The sequence below is a fragment of the Coloeus monedula genome (assembly GCF_965178545.1).
Source record: "Coloeus monedula genome assembly, chromosome: 8".
Lineage (NCBI taxonomy): Eukaryota > Metazoa > Chordata > Aves > Passeriformes > Corvidae > Coloeus > Coloeus monedula.
In genome coordinates this window covers 1,510,731-1,532,467 of record NC_138788.1, presented here as the reverse complement: position 1 = coordinate 1,532,467, position 21,737 = coordinate 1,510,731, and the positions used below count along the sequence as shown (strand labels likewise).

General features: G+C 47.9%; 1 protein-coding gene across 1 annotated transcript in view; it reads right to left on the bottom strand.

The window, feature by feature from the left end:
- PRKG1 (protein kinase cGMP-dependent 1) overlaps positions 1-21,737 on the bottom strand; it is a gene marked incomplete at both ends in the record, with an annotated part of 370,579 nt that overhangs the window by 41,310 nt on the left and 307,532 nt on the right. The window contains one exon of the mRNA XM_082285730.1: positions 15,334-15,408. Coding sequence (XP_082141856.1) covers positions 15,334-15,408 — 75 coding nt within the window. The remainder of the gene's footprint in view (positions 1-15,333; positions 15,409-21,737) is intronic.

Sequence of the window (21,737 nt, the reverse complement as noted above, 5' to 3'; positions counted from 1 at the left end):
GTGAGGGGAGCGAGGGCAGCGCGGACCAACGCAAGCGCCGATCGCCTCAGGGGCAGAAAAGCGCGGGCTCGCCGGAGATTGACAGGGGGGCGCGGCCACGCAGCGCCCGGGGCTGCTGTGCCTCAGGCGGGAGGCGGGAAAAGGCCGATCCGCCGCGTCCGGAGCGAGCCTCTGGCAGCCAGCTGGGCTCGCAGCGCTGGCCTTCGGCTTTGCGAATGGTTTTTTTGCGTTCTCAGTAAATTTTAATAACTCCTATCCATTGCGGATCTGGGTCGTTTCTAACAAAAGGGCCCGTCGGGAAAGGCCCTGGGGGTGCTGTGCCAGCGGCTGGACCGGAGCCCAGGGGTGCCCAGGGGGGCACGAGGCCAATGGCCGCTGGGCTGGGCCAGCCATGGGGTGGCCACAGGCCCAGGGCAGGGCCCGTCCCCTGTGCTGGCCCTGCTGAGGGATCTCACATCCTTGGGCCAGAGAGCCCTGGAGGGGCTGGAGCGTGTCCAGGGCAGGGAACGGAGCTGGGAAGGGGCTGGAGCCCCAGGAGGGGCTGAGAGAGCTGGGAAAGGGGCTGAGCCTGGAGCAAAGGAGGCTCAGGGGGGACCTTGTGGCTCTGCACAAGTCCCTGACAGGAGGGGGCAGCCGGGGGGGTCGGGCTCTGCTGCCAGGGAACAGGGACAGGACAAGGGGAAACGGCCTCAGGCTGGGCCAGGGGAGGCTCAGCTTGGACAGCAGCAGGAATTTCCCCATGGAAAGGGTGCTCAGGCCTTGGCAGGGGCTGCCCAGGGAGCTTTGGAGTGCCCATGCCTGGAGGTGTCCAAGGAAGGGCTGGAGGTGGCACTCAGTGCTCTGGGCTGGGGACAAGGTGGGCATCGGGCACAGCTTGGACTCCATGGGCTGGGAGGGCTTTTCCAGCCTCAGTAACTCCGTGAGCCTGTGATGGTCTCACAGAGTTGACCTCGGGACCTCTAGCTTGTATCATTTGTATCTGTAAGTGAAAACTCATCAAGAGCAGAATAAAATCGATTTACTGTCTCCCATAAAGAGACATACTGAGGTTCCTGAAGGGGTCACACTAAAGGTTGATCTGCTTGACAGAGTTGGATGTGGTTTCCAAAAGTTCTCTCAGAATGTTCATCAGCAAAGGCCATTAAAGACACGAAGCTGCCAGGAAAAGTCTTCTCATGGAGAAAGAACTGATCTGCAGAGCAGAGGGACACCACCTGTGACCCTGAGGGTGCTCTGCTGGAGTTGGTGCTGCTTGATGGAGTCAAAATTCAGACAGGTAAAGGTACCTAGGAGGTTTTCTGTGCACATCCAGACACTCAGAGCAGCAGAAAAGAAATGGAGTGAGCCAGAACGCTGCAGAAGGACCTTGGGAAGGGCGTGGCAGAAGCACCTCAGCACTTTTCCAATAAAGATGAAATGAAAATGAGATAGAAAAAATAACCCAAACTTCCAATGCCAAAACCAGGCTCTGGGATGACGATTCCCCCTAAGACAGCCCTAGGGAAGCATCAGCTCCGTGCTGATGGGCAAGAAGAAGGATGGAATGTCAGGGATCACCAGGGAAGGAGCAGGAAAACAGCCTGGCTTTATACAAACTACAGCACCACAGGAGTCATGGCTGAGCATACTGGGACTCCCCAGCCTGAAAACTGCCCACTATTCAGCATTTTCAGGATATATTTAGTAAAGGGAGATATTATTTCACTAAAATCCAGGGGTTTTTGGACTATCTGAATGTTTACTATCCGGGATAATGCTGAACACGCCCTGCTCTAGGAACTCTTGTCCACATTTCAGTACCTGACTTTTACAGCCTAATTCTGTGCTGTAATGACCCAATGTTAGCTCCTTACAGGGGAAATCATTCTGCAGGTGAAGCTCTTCCCACTCGGGCTCTCTCTCTGCCAGCTGTTCCCTGAAGATGGGGGAGAGCAGGAGGGTGTCAGACCTGTTTTTTTTATGAATTCTGGTTAATTCACTTCGTCTCTTCAGATCCATTTCCTGATGTGGAAAATGAAGATCCACTGGAGATTTACCCTAGGGCAGATCACCTGGGGCATGTCTGGGATCAGGTGAAAGGCCCATTTTTCTCCTCAGGAGAACAGGAAGCACATGGAGAAGCAGAGCAAGCATGTGGTGATATTCCCTGGAATACTCTGGCAGCCTCTGGAGCTCCTGGAAAGATGTTACAGGACGGAGCAGAATGCTGCACACCAAACCCACCCTCCTCGTGCTTTTCCAACAGAAACCTTGGCCCTCCTAAGGGGATGATCCCTTTGTGGGAGTGTTCCAGAAAAAACCCAGATCACAGCAAGGATTTCAGCTGCTGGAGCGAGCCCAGAGGAGGCTCCAGGATGAGCAGAGGGATGGAGCAGCTCTGCTGGGAGGAAAGGCTGGGAGAGCTGGGATTGTTCAGCCTGGAGAGGAGAAGCTCTGGGGTGACCTCACTGTGGCCTCGCAGTGCCTGAAGGGGCTCCCCAAGAAAGATGGAGAGATTCTTTCCAAAGGCCTTCCCTTCTCCAGTATCACCTCCTGCTCAGTCTACACAAAACCCTTCCAAAAGCCCTTTTCTATTTTCAGAGGGGATCCTCTCTTCCTTCACGAGCAGCTTTTACTCCTCCCACCTTCAGCACCTTCAATAAACACCCAAACTCCACGTGCTGCTCACTGAGAGGAAGGAGAGACCCACAAACATTTCTTTTTTAATGCAATAAAACAATCCTTGACCAAGGGGTAAATAGTGATTGCTGGGGTTGAACTACACAGCCAAACATGTGGTTTCTGATAAAGATCATCTTCCTGCACTTCCCCTCCGCTAATGGCTCTGCTGTCACTTGAAACTCCCAGCAGAGCCTTAATGCCTTCTTCCTTTCCTGGAATTAGCAGTGGAGCTTTCAAATGAGCTTCCCTTTGCCTGAAAACGAATCAGGGGAGGCCTGAGCTCAGCTCTGTGCTGAACAAATGTAATTCTGGGAGATTTTCCTGTCAGGCACCTCAGCCTGATTAACGCCAGGCAAGGCAGGGGGGCAGAGCTCCTTTGTAAGCCATACTTGGGATTAGGACTGTCTGCATCCCTCAGGAATACATCAAAATTGCCTTTTTAAGTAGCTGCCAGTGTTTTAGCTTATTAAGGCACAAAATATGTGGTTTGCTGTTTATTTTTTAGCAGGGTGGGTTTTGAGGCTTTCTGTGTGAGGCCTTTTGACAACAGCCATGGTATTTCCAAAGCTGCCAGGGCTCCAAACCCCTCCCCTCTCCCCTGGATTCAGGGATGGAAGGATGAGACAATTTCGGCCCAAGGGCTGTGAAAAAAGCCTTTTTTCCTGGAGCCTCCAACATCAGAGGCTCTGCTGGTGTTGAGCAAGTGACTCTGTTGAAATCCCAGAATCATGGAATGGTTTGGAAGAGACTTTAAAGCCCACCCAGTGTCACCCCCTGCCATGGGCAGGGACACCTTCCACTGTCCCAGGCTGCTCCAAGCCCCAATGTCCAGCCTGGCCTTGGACACTGCCAGGGATCCAGGGGCAGCCCCAGCTTCTCTGCACCAACTGTTTCAAAAGCCTTTTTGTTGCTTATATCCTCGTCAAGTTCCTCAAATCTGCTGGATTATAAATGCAGACCTGCTGGAAGATGTAAAATTCATCTTCACCTTGCTGACACTCTGTATTCAGAGCACTGAGCCCACATCCCTCCAAGTCAGGTGGAAATGCAAACACAGAATCATTTAGGTTGGAAAAGTCTTGTCCGATCATCGAGCCCAAGCCTCAGTCCAGCACCTCGTCCAGAATTCAGATCATGGTGTGGCAGGGAATGTCCTTAAGGGCATTTGCCCAACTATTCTGCGCTCGTTATTTCAGCTCATCTGCATTAACCACTGAGAGACACAGCAGATCCTGAAGGATGGGTGACCTGGAGTGTGTTTCTCGTGTACAGAATTGTACATGAGCCACGTTTCCACCTCATCAGCTGTAATTAATTGCACCGAAAAGACAGGGCGTTGATAAAATTTCTAGTCTGCGCTAAAATAGCCATAAAGCCAAGCACCACAACCTGTTATCTCCTCCCCAAACCCAACTTTTCAGCATCACACCTGGATTTTCCAAGCAGAAAAGCATAACTGAGATGTTTCAGCAAGCAGGGATTCAATGATTATCAACTCTCCTGCCTTAATTGTTCCCTTCTCAGTTTATTTGGCTCTAAGCTGAGTGTTTGTGCCTGGCAATTCAGGGGAGAAATGGAGCTGTGTTTTCCAAGAGTTCTCCTCACCTCTTTATTCTCCACTGCTATAACAGCCCAGGTTCCCATAGAAACTGAGCGTAAAGAGCAGAAGTGTAAAATCCAAATGAACAGGTCCAAGCTGGAAATGTTGTGTTTTATTAGACAAATAAATATCACTAACGGGCGCTGCGCTTTTCTAATGGCAGAGCCAGATAAGGCTGCACCTTATCAAAGAGAGAGATAGCACACAGATGATAACCCGCAGAGTCACTGGGAAGGGGTCGATCCCGCTTCTTGAAACTGAGATGCTTTCTGCATTTTCCCGTTTTGGAGGCAGCAAAACCCCAGCTCCTCATTCACAATCTGATCCTGACTCCCTCAATCACCCCAAGAGGTTGATCCCACTTTTTGAAACTGAGCTGTTATCTGGATTATTCCATTTTGGAGGCAGCAAAACACATTTGCAGATCTGATCCCGACTCCCTCAATCACCCCAAGTCAAAGAGGCTGATCCCACTTGCTGAAGTTGAGCTGTTCCCTGGATTATTTCGTTTTGGAGGCAGCAAAACCCCAGCAAAACCCTGACTCCCCCAAATTGTCCCAGGTCCCTCTGGATTCTCAGCCCTCAACACTGGAGCTGTGCGCTAATTTAGGCCCTTCTCAGGTGGACTTCATCATTTTAAATGAATATTGGCACAAGTGTGGAAGTTCTCTGTAAAAAGCACTGTAAAAATGGGTTTCTGGGGAAAGAGCAGGCAGGATGCTTTTGGAAGTATCTGGAAAGTGGTCCTGGATAATTTTATTTTTTAACTGTGAAAGGGGGTTTTTAAAGATGAAAAGATGAAGAACTTTAGGAAAATTACCAATTTAATTGAAAACGATCACTTTGGGATTATCAATTCTATTCCAACATGACGATTCTTCCCAACAAGAACACTGGAAATGGGACAGAGATACTACTGGGACTACAAACTATGCCCAGCTCTGGAGAGTTTTTAGAAGGCCATAATAAAATATGATTGAATCTTTTTTTTTCCTAGAAACACTTGCAATGGCCATTTACAAAGATCCCAGGAGTGTTTATCCTTGGGCACCCCTGTTGTGCCTTCTCCAAAGGGGTGACACAGATCAGCCTTTCCTGAGCCCCTGCAGCAGAAGGAATGACACCCTCTACTAGAAATGTTCATTTTCTAAGCAGTTCCATCCACTGAAACTTGGGGAAAATTAGGAAAACTTTCAAATAGCTGAGGTGTGTGTGATTATTTTCATTTCCAAGCCAGGCTGCGCCATCCAACACTCAGTGACTTAGAAGGGGAATTCACTGGAGCAGCTCCTGTGAAGTTTCTGAGCAATGAAGCCCTGGCACCCCCCAAGCTCAGTTTTCTCATGCTCAGCTCCTCTGTTTAATGGCCCAGGAGATGCTGCAGGTCAAAAAAAGATTCAAATTTCTTTCCCCCCAGCCATGTTTAAAACAATGTTGCAAAATGCTTGAAGCCATGCAAAGAGATTCACTATGAAAGGACACTTCAGTCGAGAGCCTCCCACCTCCTACCATCACCAAGCCAGCAGGAAAGGGAAGGTCAGCACTGCTTGTTTCCAGCTTTTGCACCTCCCCTTTCTCTGTGAGAAGTCTGAGTGGTTCTTGCCTTTCCAAGGAGCTGTCCTGGATAATGAGGCACTGATAAAAACCTGCCTGCTTGAGAAACAACGGAGAGGTTGGAACAGAAGCAGAAACAGGAGGAAATATTCTTCATTTCGCTGCTGCATTTCCCAAGCCCACTAAAAGGAAGTTTAAATGAGCAGAGTTTTAGCTGGCTGGAAGAAAAGCAGTTGATGATATTTAATTTTCAGGGGACTTTGGGACGTGCTGAGTGTGGTCTGTGACCGGTGCAAGGCTCACTCCTGCAGGACTTTACCCTTTGCAGAGGCTGCAGCCATAAAATATGAGAGTAAATCCTTTTTGCTTTAAATGTCAGCTTCAATACTTAGCAAGGGCACGCGTGAGCTGCAGGGAGCAGAAAGCTTGGAGCAGCATTTTCTCCTAGATCTGCTGTTTTTCCAGGCAGGAGGTCACATCCTCACTAAGCACTCGCTCAGCTCTTCAATATTTTCGTGTCTGAATCTGACCCAGATGCAAAATGTGACAACTCAGCTCCCGCATCGCTATTAAGCAGCTGATTTGGGATTGGGGGGTTGGTAAAACAGCCTTCAAAGCTGAACTCCAGGCCCTCATTCCCTGAGTGTAGGAAATGGCTGGGAAGCTGGAAGTGGGGGAATTTAAGGGCATGGCTGATGTTTCAAAGCAGCCGAGGGGTGCCTTTTTAATTGGTGCCAAGCCAGCATCTGCAGGGCCTCCCTGGCAATTTCCCTGCGTGTTCCAAGAGTCCCTGCCCTGGCCTGGCCTGCTGCCAGCCACGCTCCCATCTTGGGCTCCTCCAAGAGTTCCAAGCCATAGGAATTCCATGCTGCCCTCCAGGATGGATGAGATCACTCCCGCACAGGAGCAGCCTCCAAAGGGATGAGGGAATAAGGATCCCTGCGTGAGGAATGCACCTTGCTGAGGATGGAGATGCACCCAGGTCTGAGATTGAATCCGAGATTAAGATCAGCACCAAGACCTGCAGCTCGGAAGGGGTTGGGGAGTATGGCACAGTGGTTTGACTCAGATCATCAGCAGCTGAGCAAATTCCAATTGCACACTTCGGAGCTCATGGTATCGCTCCGAGCCCGCGCTTTGGGATCAATAAATGATGTTATTTGAGGTTTTCTGCAGAGCAATTGTACAGGAAAATGACAGGAAACCAAGAGATAGCAAAGCCAGGGCTCAAACGCGTCTCCCTGTGCTGCTTTGCTGAGCAGACAAAGCCAGAAACACCTCACTGCCATCACTGAAATGAATTTTAAATACAGCCACGAATGAGGGGCTTTTAACTCGCATCAGAAATTTAATAACAATAGCCCCATTAAAAACCTCCAGGTAGTTTTACATTAATGTCCAACATAATGGGACAGATCAGGCTTTGATCTCCTCTTTCAAGGTTTACAGGCACTGAGCTTATCTCACATATTCCCAATGTCATCTTATCTGCACCTCTGATGTTTTATCTTGTTATACCTCTGCAGAAGCCGTGGGATCAGCTACATCACGGGAACAGTTTTTCCTTTTTTATTTTTTTTAAATTTTCTTTTTTCAGATGATTTAAAGATTTAGAGCTCAGCACTTCTCAAATCATTTCATGGAGTGTTCAGTGAGGCACTGAGAAAATGGAGCAAATGCAAGTGAGGACAAATCAACGTAAGTGGAGCAGAGCACAGCCAGGAAAACCCAAGTGCCCTGCCCAGTGTGGGGTTTGGGATGCCCTAAGGTGGGTGTGCCCCATCCCTGGAAGGCTCCAAGGCCAGGCTGAATGCACTTGGAGAAACCTGGGATTAGTGGAGGGTGCCCCTGCCCATGGATCTGGATGGGCTTTAAGGTCCCTTGCAACCTGGACTATTCTGGGATTCTAAGTGCTGCAAACAAGCAAATGGAAAAAATAATTAAAAAATAATTAAAATATTAATATCCCATGGTGGCAGTTTCTCAGGATCCATAAACAGTGTCGGAAGCACCCAGGTTCTTTTTCTAAACAAACCTCCATTACTGAATGTTATGGTGTAAGTTACTGTGATGGGAGGCTGGCACCTTCCTGGTGATCCCAAAGATGGGAGCATCACATCCTGTGGGTCCCACAGCTGGGAGCAGGGAGAGCAGAGACCCATCCTAGAATCCTTTCCCAGAATGGTTTGGAATGGGAGGGATATGAAGGATCATCCAGTGCCACCCCTGCCATGGGTAGGGACACCTTCCACTGTCCCAGGCTGCTCCAAGCCCCAGTGTCCAGCCTGGCCTTGGACACTGCCAGGGATCCAGGGGCAGCCCCAGCTGCTCTGGGCACCCTGTGCCAGGGCCTGCCCACCCTGCCAGGGAACAATTCCTTCCCAATATCCCATCCAGCCCTGTCCTCTGGCACTTGGAAGCCATTCCCTGTGTCCTGACCCTCCATGCCTTGTCCCAAGTTCCTCTCCAGCTTTCCTGGAGCCCCTTTAGGCATGGAAAGGGCTCCCCAGGTAAGGATGAGATGAGGGTAGAAATCCTGGGTGGAATGGGAACGACATTTAGACTGGAAGCTGTGTATGGAAAGCAATTAGAGCCCTCAGGAAAAGGGATTAAGTGTTTTTTACAGGGAAGAAGACAAAGGATTTGTTTGGGTGGCTCAGCTGCGGGTGGGATGGAGGCGTAGGCAGCAGCTTTGGAGTTAAGGCTGCATTGGGTTTCTCACTTACAGTGGGATTAAATTCTTCCATTTCACAGTTGGGTGATTGAATTTCATTTCCAATCTGACACGGTTTCTGTCCTGGGGTCAGCTGAATTCACTGGGCAGTTTTTGGGTACCACACTCACTAATGTTTGTGGGGAGAAAATGAATATTCACTCTGAAACGGGAACCTCCACCCTCTGCTCCTTCCCCTCTCCCTGCAGTTTAAACAACCAGCATTTCCAAACTTTGGAGCTACTCCCATCAAATCCTGGCCTGGGAAGTTTTTTGGGTGAATGGGAAGAAGCTTCTTTATCTGGGAACACCTTTGCCAGCCCTGCCGAGACGATTTGCCAGCAGGGAAACAATGCTGTCCCACCTCCTGCCCTGGTGCTTCCCAAATCTTTTCCTCCCAAACCTTCCCAGGGTGCCAGCACCAGCCACATACCAGCCTTTCATCTCTCACTGCTCTGCATCTCCTTCTCTCCTTTCCCTTACGAATTCTTGGATATAAAAGCAGGGTCTGAGCTGCTGACGTACAACTGAGGAGAACTGGACTAGCAGGGAACTGCAGAGCTGGGAAAGCCACAAATGATCCCACACCTATTTCCAGCAGTTCCAAGATCAGTGGCTCCCTGTGGTAGCAGAATCACTGAGTTTTATTTATATTACATTTTGTTCAAGTGCCTCCCTGTTATTTAAGTCAGCAGATGACAGCGGGACAGAAATAGCCCAACTTCCAGTGGTGTAATCCTTGCAAAGCTGTTCAGACAAGTCCTCAGGACAGCTCCAAAATGTGCTGGACAACAAATGTACACTGCCAGGGATGCACAGAAATGTTTTAATGCTGCCTTTGCCTCAACGCCTCCCCCCCCCCACCCCCCAAAGCTGGCCAAGGTTTTTGTTTAAAGCACTGAGCCAGAGCTGCATGGAGCTGCAAGCGCTGGGATTAGCAGAGTATTCCCAGCAGCTCCTGAGAGAAGGATTCACATCCATGCCAGAGTTGGTGAAATTTCCAAGGCCCAGACCATCAAGTGCTCCCACCACGTGCAGCTGGAATGGCCACGTGCATGGATGCATCCACACTGCATTTGTGCTCCCTCTGGAATTTGTTATCCTTAGGATGATTTCTGCTGCATTTTTCCTTCCTCAGGACAGCCCTAATTCCCTAAAACAAAGAGGACAGCCCCGATTCCATAACCAAATGCCGCCAGCTGTTGGAACAGCAGCCTGCTTCCAAGGCCCTGACTGTTCTCCACCGAGGCTTCCATGTGACATCTGCCCCAGCCCATTATCCCATCCAAAGGTCAGCTGAGCAAGGGGAGAGCACAGAGATTACTCCCTAACTAAACCAGCCTTGGTTTCAAAGGTAATTTAGTGTGTCCCTGCTGGATGACAGAGCATTCCCAGTGCTCTTTCTCCAGAGGGAAGCAGCCACTGAGTCTGCCTGGTGTGGTCTCTGTGTGAATAATTCAACTGCCCCCTCAAACAACAAAGTCACATTTTGCCTTCACCTGGGGACATCACCCTGCTGGGCTCTCACATTTTCAAATGACTTCTGAGATGGTTTTCTAATCCCACCCCTGTTTATTACGGCAATCAGGAAAATCTGACAGAGCTGGATGCAAACTACCAGTGGCTTCAGGATGAAATGACAAATTATTTAAGGCTGGACGCTGGGAAAAGCAAAACTCTCCAGCAGAAAAAGAAAAAGCTCTTCCATATTAGAGGCCAAATTATGGCACCTAAAATCTCAGTTTTTCTGAACAGCAAATGTCCCAGCTCACACGAACTGAACAGGTATCAACGATCAGCTATTGCTTCCTCACAGCCCTCACCAGGGAGGAGAAGGGGTTTAATTATTTACAGAGCTTAAAAGAAATGACTGCAACTTCTGCTTTTTATAGCCCTGAGGAGCTTTTTGCCAGCTTTTTGCACGTGCAACGGGATTTCTCCCCAGTCTGGCACCATGGACAGCCGAGGCAAAAGCTGCTTCCCAGATGGTTTCTGGTTTAGGGAACAAGGGACACAGAGGGGAATGGAGCCCCTCAGCACAGCTCCCTGATGCTGCAAAGCCAGGAAATGCTGTTTCTTGCAGGAAAAATGATGTTCTGTGCCTTGGTGGATTATTTCAGCCAAAGTTTTCCAGCCCAGCACCAAGTCAGACCCTCACTAAATCATCCTCTTTAACTGGTGGCTCCCATTTTGGAACCTTAACTCTGCCTGTTTCCCTTCTGGCAGAGGTTCAAACCGTCCTTGGACTATCTCAGTTGTATTTCTGAACAAAATAAAACCATTCTTCCCTAATGCCCAGGGCTGTTTTAGCCCCACAGCCCCAGGGCTGGCTGGGTGTCCAAGCCAGCAGGTACCAGAGCCCTGCAGAGGCAGCACCTGCAGGCAAAGCTTTCCCATCACACCAGAACAGGAGTTTCCATGAAGATCAGCTGCTTTCTGCTCCTTTTCACAGAGCTGGAGGGCCAATCCAGCCTTAATATGTTTATGGAGATGCTTCCCCATCCTCAATGGATCAAGACTGTGACCATCACTTCGACCCACAGGTATCAAAGTTGCAACAATCAAGTCTCATTTCTGATCCACGGGTGGTGAGATTTTTCCTCTGCTCTCTCTCCTCTTACTCCTTATTTATTTTCCTTCATTTTCCTTGGATATATTTTCTTAAGGGATAACTTTATACTTTTGTATTGTTTCATTTCTATTGGTGTATAAAATGGAAAAATATTAACAACCACCCTCTGCAGCAAAATTAAGTCAATGAATTCATGGGATGCTTTGTCAGGAATAAATGGAGTGGGAGAGGGGGTGTAAGGTGAAAAAGGGACAACTCAGGGGCTAAAGAAGGGGACTAGAAAAGGGGACTAAAAAGGTTCGGATAGAATCTTTCAGGTTGGAAAAGAGCTCTCAGATCTTTGAGTCCAGCTGTTAATGAAGCTCTTCCTTACAACACAGCTCCAGAAAGATGAAGGGCTCTGGGGCAGGAGCTCCAAGGACAGGGATCATACGCTACACAAAAGTTCCTGTCCCCTGGAGTCCCGTGAAAAGCAGCCAGTTTTGGCTCTGAGTATCCAGACATTCCCTCAGGGCTGCAACACAGCTGGAATGGGAAAAAAAATCAAGGGAAGAGTCCAACCAGAACAACTCTTCCTGCAGAGAGCCTGGAACAACAGCCCGAAGGCACCAAAATCCAGGCTTCAGCTGGGGATTGATCCCAAGCCCTGCTGCCACAGGAGATCAGCACTGGACCCAGCTGGGAATGTGATGGGAGCACTGGGACAGTGGTTCTGGGGGCTGTGCTCAACCAGGCATGACCAGGCAGCTGCCAGCTGTGCCAGCTGGGTGGCCAGGGACACCGCTGCACCACAGCCATGCCATAGGAAGGTGGCACCACCTAGAGAGGAACCCCCCAGCCGTGGTAAGGGCTCAGTAACTGCACAGGATCAACGCCAGGAGTTCTCAGGTTGGGAAGAGCCCAGCAGGAGGGATTGGCATGCCTGGAGCAAAGGGGGTCACTGACCCTCACCCCACTTGGCACCACCAACTGCTGCAGGAACCACCCAGCCGTGTCCTCCTGGATTTATGGAAGCTGCCAGAATGGCTCCATCTGGAAGCAACCTACACTGAGATAATCCTGATTATTTGGGCATCTCCTTCATGCCAGCCTAAATGCCAGCGTGGCTGGGCCTGGCACTGGGACACGGGTGCTGCTCCTCTGGACTCCCAGTTCCTCAGAGCATGAAGCAAATTCGCCTCTCTCCTTCCCCTTTTAGGAGGTAACTCTAACATCCATTAGTTAATTAATTCATTAACTCATTTGCATACATCCAAGGAGTGGAATATTATAACCCGTATTATGTCTGTGTAATCCTATAATTAAAATGATAGCCTGCAATTAAAATCATGGTCTCACAGATGACATGTCTGTGGTTGGTGATTTAAGAGAGGGAACACAAAGGATGGGCATTAAAGGGAACTGCCAACCCCAAGCTGGCAAAAAGCAGGAAAGTGCCTCTAAGATAAGAATAAACTCAATAAATAGTTCAGCTCTTCCAGGCCTGGAGGACAGATGGACACATGGAAAGATATTCCAAGCCTGTAACTTCTGCCTAACATCGTCTCAGCCATGCCCTGAGCTCTGTGACTCCAGGGATGTGCCCCAGCATGGAAATGGGAAAAAAGCCCCAGTGCCATTAATTTTGTAGGCATTTACAGTCCTGGAGTGGTTTGGGTTGGAAGGGACCTCAAAGCCCATCTCATTCCAAGCCCTTCCACCAGACCAGTCCTGCCCAAGCTGGCCTTGGTCATCCTGATCCATTTGATCCATGGGATCCATCCTGAGGCCTTTTCCCAGCTGGCACGTGAGCTGTGAAAAGGAGATGGGAGCCAAAAAAAGAGGAGCCAAACCTTTCCGTGGGATTTGTGTAAAGCCTCACAAACCTGCCCATGTTTAATGCTCCCAGTTCTTCCCTATCACAAACCTGCTCTCGGAAAAAAGGAGCCCTTGAAGGACAATTAGCTGGGGCTAATTAACTGCTGCCTGGAAAGGAATCCAGGTTACACTTGCTGCCAAGGAGACTTTTCTCCCTGAGGAATTTCACCTCGCAAGGTAACCCTGGAACACCAAAACTTTCTGGAAGGGCTCACAATTCCTCTGGGGTTGCTCTCCAAGGAACTTTGCCATTTTTCCCTCCTCCATCCATCTTTCTGCTAGATTTCAAGGAGCCCAGCAAACAGGAATACGGAATTTGGCTGCTAAATACTCCATTTTTCAATAGAGCATTCCTTTTTTGGATATTTTTCCAGGCAGACAACACTGATCCCTCCTGCTCTGTCCGAGGCAAAATGCAAAGGTGTGACTGTAATGTCACTGTCACCCCTGCTCTGCAGTGACAGGGCTCCAGCACCGGCCTCTGACTTTGAAGATAAAAAAATGGCTATCAAAATTGTTCCTTTCAGGGAACAACTCCTCCATCAGCAGGGCTTCGCCCTTCCATTGGGATGAAACACTTGGCATTAGAAGGAAAGGACTGGAGAAGATAAAAACTCAAAAATGTGAAGGTCAGAACCCAGCAGCTCCCAAAAGGAAGTTTCTTCCAAAGAGGTCCCAACTTGCAGTTTTCCCCCAGGTTGTACAGCAGATCTTAAAACTCCCCAAAGTATCCTCAAGATCTCCTCAGCCTGCATCCCCAACATTCCTGGCATAAGAAATACTCAAGAATAGAGCTTAAAATTCTAGGTGTGGGAAGGGCACACTCTTCTGGGTGCCGATGGGTTGTGGTGCCACCTTCAAAAACCTGTGACCACAACATCGTTTCTGACCCAACCCAAACTTCCCCAGTTTTATTCCCAATGTTTTTTTCCCTTCTGCTCCGATGGAAATCAATAGAACCCAAATAGGAACACTCAAAATTTCACATAAAATAATAACAGAATGAGCCTGGTATACTTGGGACCATCTGTCTGAAGCATTCCATGCCCAGAATTCCTGGTTTTGGGGTGATAAAGGGACTTGGTAGTCTCCCACCCTCTTCATTAAGTCAACAACAATTTAAGGAATTTAACCTTTTTAATGGAACACCTTTTTAAGAAGGAAGCTTACATTTGATCTGCAGCAGGGAAGTATTATTCCAAACTAAAATACAACCCTTTTAATACCTTAAAATTAATTAAATATAATATCTCAAATATCACTGCAAGATAAGAAAAGAGCAATCTGCGGGTATTTTGCAGGATTAACAAGTTTTGCTCATGAACTGGAGATTTTTGAGATGGATCTTAGTTCCTGAAACAGGCGAAGAGTTATTTTTAATCAATAACTAACTGGGGCTTCTCACTTTCCCTCCACAGAGGTGCCCAGTACCTTTAGCAGACACCATTCCAACCCCTCTGGTTTAATGAGAAGTTTCTATGTATAACTTAATTGGAATCTTCAATTTAGGCAGTCACTCGGAGCATTTGACTTTGAGAAAAGACCTCTTCCCTCCCTTAATGTGCTATTAAAAAAATCCCCATGAAAGTAAAATAATTGAGAGGGAGGAAAAGTAAAGAAGTTTTGTGGAGAGCAAATTTAATTTTCTTTTCAGCAACTTCTGCCTTTGAATCATGTTTGGTTGACATTGAGTGTCTCCCAAAGCACAACAGGATCCTCTTGAAAAGCTTTAATCATTGGGATAGAATCAGAACTCAAAGATTACAGATTAAAATCAAATTGTAGCTCAAGAATGAATGAAAAGTGGGTTTTTTTAAAAAAAATATTTAAAATATTTTCAACTACAGCTCCCTTCTGAAAGGAATGAATGTTTATTGAGGACTTCAGATGAATATATTGCTTCACATCAAGGCAGCTCCAGTTTTTATCCCAAAATGACAAATTCCACTGCCCATCTTTTGTGTCATGTTTGACTTTGGAAAGTATCTGAGAAAGGTCAGATTTCTCTAAAGAAATGAAATGTCTTCAACAACAATTCCCTCAACAGCAATTCCAGGATCTGGAGTTTCTCACCTCACAATATTTCAAGAGAATTTCTGGAAGATCCACTTCTGTGGGCTCAGATATTGTTATTGAGGAGAACCATGGGACAACCTGGCTTTGGGTACTGACCAGAGGAGACCCATCTCCACACCCACGGGGGAACCAGGGACACATGAGGAGGAAAATGCCTCCGTCCAGAGGAGGACTCTCCTTTTTAAGCTGTTTTGTGTCATTGTGTGGAGAACAAGGAGGGTTTTTTGGGAATTCCAGTGGTGCACCATCAACAAACACAAGTTTGAGGTTCTCTGCTGAGCACAAGGAGCAGCCACTTACTTTGCTTTTGCTTCTGCATCCTCGTAGGCTTTGTTGGAGACGTCATCCAGGCCCCCGATCAGGTGCTTGAAGGAGCTGTAAAGACAAAGGGACACTTTGAGAGGAAAATCCCAGAAACATCAAGGTTGGAAAAGCCCCTGAAGGTCATCCAGTCCAACCAGTAACCCACCACTGCCAGCTCCACCACTGAACTATGGCTGGAAAGATCTGGGAGCCGAGAAAGCCAGTGTGGCTCTTTGGCAGCAATCAGGGCCGGATCACGGTGCCAGTGACCCACCAGGCCCAGGGCTGGGAATCCGCTGGCAAACACGGCCTCAGCAATGCTGGAGATGCCAAAACTGACGCCGAGAAGATCCCAAGGTATTTATCCAGCCCACCGAAATGGCTGCTGAAGGTTTTCACCCTCCAGTGGAAGTTTCAGAGTAAATGTGCCAGTGTGGCTGGTGGTGGCACCTCAACCACCACATCCCTGTCCTCCAGCCAGGAACCCTCTAAATCCCTCTGCTTCCCAAGCGACAGCTCCATTTCTGGATCCCAGCTTCCTCATCTGTAGAGAAACAGCATCCAAAAACACATCAAGGAGGGTGCAAACTGAAAGAGAGGGAACTTTAGATGGGATATTGGGCAGGAATTGTTCCCTGGGAGGGTGGGCAGGCCCTGGCACAGGGTGCCCAGAGAAGCTGTGGCAGAGAAGTGTCCAAGGCCAGGTTGGATGAGACTTGGAGCAGCCTGGGAGAGTGGAAGGTGTCCCTGCCCATGGCAAGGGGTGGAATGAGGTGATCCTTAACATCCCTTCCATCCCAAACCATTCTGGGATTCCATGAAAAGCCAGAAATGAGTAACTGAAATCAGTGAATGCCTTCAAACAGACATGTTCAGGTGAAAAGCTACTTTCACTGTCCAGTTCCAGCATTCCCAGGGGGTCTGTCACATGCAGGTTGTTTTTTCAAGGAAGAAAAATCTGAAAGGATGAACTGCTGCAAAGCAGAGTCTCTTTACTGATCTCTGCCTTAAGGTCACAGCTTTATAAATGAAAACCCTGCGATTGCTCCAGCTCCTCTGTGCTCCTGACACTCCTGAGGCACGAAACACAGAGCTGAAGAACAGGAATTGCTCTAAGTGGACAAAAAAATGAATGGAAACTTTGAAAAAAAAGAAAGAAAAGAATTGAAATCCCTGTTTAGGGCCACATTTCTGACTTTAGGAATAAGAACAGGGATATTTAATATGGAGGATTTATAGGATCAAAGAGAATTAATGGCACTGAGCAGGTGAGGAAAATCCAGGGGAAATGCAATCTCCTGTCAGGCATGGGGTGAGCCAGGGAGACTCCGTGTTCCTGTGATGGGAACAGTGGGACCCCAGGTGGCTCAGACACGCTGCCAGTCCTGAGCCAGTCCTTCGGGGTCCTGCTGCATCAGGACATGCCTGACCCTATGGAATGTACCCCATGGGCGTGTGGAGAGCGGGGACAGCACTTCCAGCAGAGCCAATGGAGGCCCAATTATCCTATTGGAAAAGGCTGGATTTTGCCCTTTGCTGTGGGGCAGCTGGGAGAGGGGGTTTGGATCTGGATTTGCTGCAAGGGCTTTTCCAGAGGAATGGGGCTGTTGCAGAGCTGTGTGCACACAGTGCTGTGCCTGTGCTCCGGGATGGCCCTGCTGGAGCAGGGAGGTGCCACCAGGTGCCCTCTGTGCTCCCTGCAGCGTGAGACATCCTGGGATTCTCTGCTGGGAATTACTGCTCAGGAAATGCCCTGTGCCCACACCAATTCCCACAGTGTCCCACTCCACTTAATTAATGGTATTTGAAATCAAACAATCAAGGAAATCATTTCTGCAGCCCGGGGAAAGCAAATTAATGGATTCATTAATGAGGAAGACAAGGCACAGAGCCCTTTGCTCTCACATAAAGTCGTGTTAGAGGTTTTTAACCAGGCTGGTAATCAATAATAATTTTAATATTAGGACGGGTTAATCATGGGGGTATCTTTCCAACCCCAAATTCCTTGCTCAGCAGTGAAAACAGGAACAACTCAGCTCCTTCAACACCTCAAGTTTGATCTTCCCAGTGCTGGGAATGTGCCATGGAATGAAGCCTGACCTTGCAAGGTGACAGTGAGAGCAAAGCAGGATTGGGGTGTTCATGCCTAATTGCACCCCAAACAGGCATTCAGGCAATTAATTAACACAGTAACACCATCCTGGAAGGCCATAAGACATCACCTAGGGCTTAATTTGCAGTTTAGGCTTGGTTTGCTTAGGAAAATGGGGCAGGGTTAAACATCCCTTTTTTTTTTTTTTTGGCAAGACAAATAAATCTTTTCTAGTGAAACATCAAAGAAGAAAATGTCACTGAAAGGAGTATCAACAGTTTCTCTAAAACCCTTAATTTTATTAAAAATTTTAAGCCAGACTTAACACTGGGTAAGATATAAAGTTCACTTGAGTCCCTTTTTTATTGCCCATCTCAACGTTGTTGAAGTCTCGGCTCAGTCCCAACCTCCCCAAGAATTCAATCAGAAGCTGCTCGTGTTTTTTTCTCCTCGTGGCCTTTTCTCTTCATTTTTCCTATTCTCTCCTCATAACCAATTTTCTCCATGGATAAACTTCGCTCCAACTGGGAGAAACAGTAAAGCAGCAAACCCTAAAATCTCCACGGAAAGAGCTCAGCTCAGCTTATATGGGGTCAGTCATGCCAGGATAATACTTTTTTATTTCATTTTTCTCCCATTTTCATTGCCAGGAGGGCTGATCCAATAACCTTTGTTGACACCTCACAGCTCTCCCTGATAAAATCCAAAACCAGGCTTTGAAATGTGGACAAAAATGGAAAATGCAAAGTGGAAAAGCAGAAAATAGCTGAAATATTTCAAATGTTGCCTTAAAAAAAAGTGCATCCTCTTGCTACGTGCAGCTGAGAAGACGAGAAGCTGGAAAAACAGCATTTAGTGTAAATTCCAGGTAGTTTTGTAACTCTCTGTCAGCAGCAGCTGTGCCTTGAGTTCTCCTGGCTCTGATCCATCAGCTCCTCTCTCTCCATTTGCATGAGGCAGTTTTGTTCTCTGAGCACCCACAGTGTTGCTAAACCTCTGAGCTCCAGGAAAACGTTGTTGGTGCCATAAATAAATTATGTGGAGGGGAAAAAAATCCCATGTAAATAAAAGATGAACCTGAATCAACCTCAGTGCAAATATTCCAACAGCTCAGGAGCAGCCACGAACACTTCCCAACACTTCTTCAGTTTCAAGAGGTAGGTGTGAAAAAAAAAGAATTATGAAGTTGCACCAACTTGTCCCTGAGGGTGCCAGTGATGATCCAAATGTCAGGAATGAGTTTGGAGCCTTTCCCTCCTGTTTTTTCTCCATACAAAGGAGCTGAGAGTGAAGTCTGTCTGTGTATCTTTATTCAAACTGAGCCACAGAACAGATGCTCGAGGGGTGTCTGCACAGTATTTATCAGAAGACCTTTTACAGACAGGTTCCCAAAGGACCAATCCATCAAATCCAGCACATATTTGTTAACTTTGCCCCACCTGTACTTCTGGAACAAATCTAACGACCCCTCCAAGGAGCCTGGAAATTCATCAGGATGAGCTCCGGCAAGGCCAAGCTTGGACCAGTTTGGAGGCAACACCATGGAGCATCTCCCACAAGAAGTGGTTTTTTTTTCCAGAGGATGAATTCCTGCAGTGTCACCACAGGAAAAATTTCATTAATGGCAGCCTTGATCTTGTAGGGTGTCAAGGCAAGTCCTAAAGACAGAAAGTCCATGAAATGTTAAAAAAAAAAAAAGCACTTGGAAATAGAAATGCCTGAAAGCCATGTGAGAGGGGCTATAAAATATTGATGTGCATCCCCAGAGTGGAGGTTGGATGAGCAGGAAATGCTGCGGTTCCAATGCGCTGTCCGGCTCCCCAGCGATCCAAAGGCTTCTCCAAACTCCTTGGAATGGTCAGAGATCCAGCTGACTTTCTTTTTTTCACAATTCCCATGAACACTGCATGGCTTTTGCTGAAGTTTCCAAGCCAATTCCAGAAGCCCACGGTTGGCTCTGTGCTCCATGGCTGGCAGGAAGAGCATCTGGATAAATCAATCCCTACTCACCAGGGAGCTTGAGCATGGAGAAGTCCCCAGCCTGCCCCGTGCTGTGGTCCCTTCCAAAGCTGCCACCCTCATTTCCTCAGCCTTCTCACCCTCTCACTTCATTTTCCCTACTGGATTACAGTTCCTCCTCTTCCATGTTGAAATCTTGATGATAATGTGAAATTCCTTGAAATTTTTTCTTTCTGATTGCCATGTTCTTTCTTTCAAATACACCTGACCAGGTAGGGCTACACAAGGTTTTTTTGGGTTTTTTCCTGGCAGTCTTCTTCCTTGGGGGACCAAAATGAATGGTGCTCCCACTGGGAATCACAGAATTCCTAGAAAAGTTTGGGTTGGAAGGACCTCAAAGCCCATCCAGTGCCACCCCTGCCATGGGCAGGGACACCTTCCACTGTCCCAGGCTGCTCCAAGCCCCAATGTCCAGCCTGGCCTTGGGCACTGCCAGGGATCCAGGGGCAGCCCCAGCTGCTCTGGGCACCCTGTGCCAGGGCCTGCCCACCCTCCCAGGGAAGGATTAAGAGCATTAAGGACCAAATCCCACAGAAATTCATTATTCTGGCAAAGGAAGCGACTCAAAAACACAACTGCAAGATGGAAAAAATGCCGATGCTTTGCATAACAAATATTTTCAGGACAAGGACAAGTGGGAACAAAGTCCATGGGATACACCAAATGCTTCCTGCAGGTTGTTTTCATCATTAGATCAGGATTCTGCTCATTCCTGAACCAGAAAAGGATGCTGGAAATGTACTTGGCAAAGCACGTCTACCTAGGTTAGCAAAGATAGCTCTACTACTTTTTGGGTGCCTTTGGGGTGTTTCTGCAAGAGCCCTCTTGTTTCACAAAGAAATTAAAAAGCAAGGCAGCACCAACATCATCTGGAAATTAAAGACCCATCATGAGCTCCAGTTTGACTTCCTTCGTGGTATTTCCAACTCCCACTGCTTCAGCCCTGTGGCCATTTTATATGTATTTCATAAATTACAGACATCCTTTTAGGCAATGCATTCCTGGCTTCATGCTTATGCAGTTCCCTTCTCAAACCCAGCCTAAGCAGGTCCCTTCTCAAACCCAGTTTAAGCAGTTCCCTTCTCAAACTCAGCTTAAGCAGGTCCCGTCTCAAACCCAATTTAAGCAGTTACTGTCTCAAACCCAGCTTAACCAGTTCCCGTCTCAAACCCATTTTAACCAATTCCCTTCTCAAACTCAGTTTAAAGCAATTCCCTTCTCAAATCCAGCTTAAGCAGGTCCCATCTCAAACCCAGTTTACGCAGTTCCCTTCTCAAACCCAGTTTAAGCAGGTCCTGTCTCAAACCCAGCTTATGCAATTCCCTTCTCAAATCCAGTCTAAGCAGTTCCCATCTCAAACCCAGCTTAAGCACGTCCCGTCTCAAACCCAACTTAAGCAGTTCCCTCCTCAAACCCAGCCTAAGCAGTCCCATCTCAAACCCAGCTTAAGCTGTTCCCTTCTCAAACCCAGCTTAAGCAATTCTCTCTTCAAACCCATCTTAAGTAGGTCCCATCTCAAACCCAGCTTAAACAATTCCCTTCTCAAACCCAACTTGCTCCTGGTTCATCCCTGTGAAGAGTTTTCCATATTATTCACCCCCAAACTACAAACTCTGCAGCACCTAAACCAGCCCTAAAATTGCTGGGAATTTTGGCAAATCCAGAGTGCAGGCTCACGTCTCCCTTAGGAATAACTTACTGTGGCACCAAGGTGTGACTGTCTCTGTTAATGAGATGGGAGTGTGGCAGCTGGAACAATTTCTGGATGCCTTGGGAAGCCTTCACCAGGAAGCTGGAAGAGTTACCCTGCTGCTGGCTAATTCCAATGGGTGGTACTGGTCAGTGAGAGTGGAATTCTACAGGAATTCCATGTGTTAAGGGAAAGGTCTTTTGCCATCACTCGTTTTTTTTGAAACTGCAACACCAATTTTGCTGAGCTGCTTCAGAGGGGGATGCCCCCAGAGCATGGAAACTGCTGCTCCAGTGGTTCCATCTGATCAAGCAAAGAGCTTATCTGGGAAAAGGAAATATTTGGCAGCTGCAGGGACTGGTGTCACCCCTCCTGCCACATGGAACAGATCCCAGCTGCACGGAACAGCCATTCCCTGCTCCCATTGCTGCCTTCTGTGTCACCCAACCTTCACATCCACCTCCACAACCCAAAAGGTGTAAAATTCCCTATATCTGGATATAAACAAATGGTTCTTTCTCCTCACCAATTTCCCAAATTGCCACAAGTCCCTGGTAGTTTTTCTCCACATGGAATTTTGCTCCTGCAGTTGTTGTCATT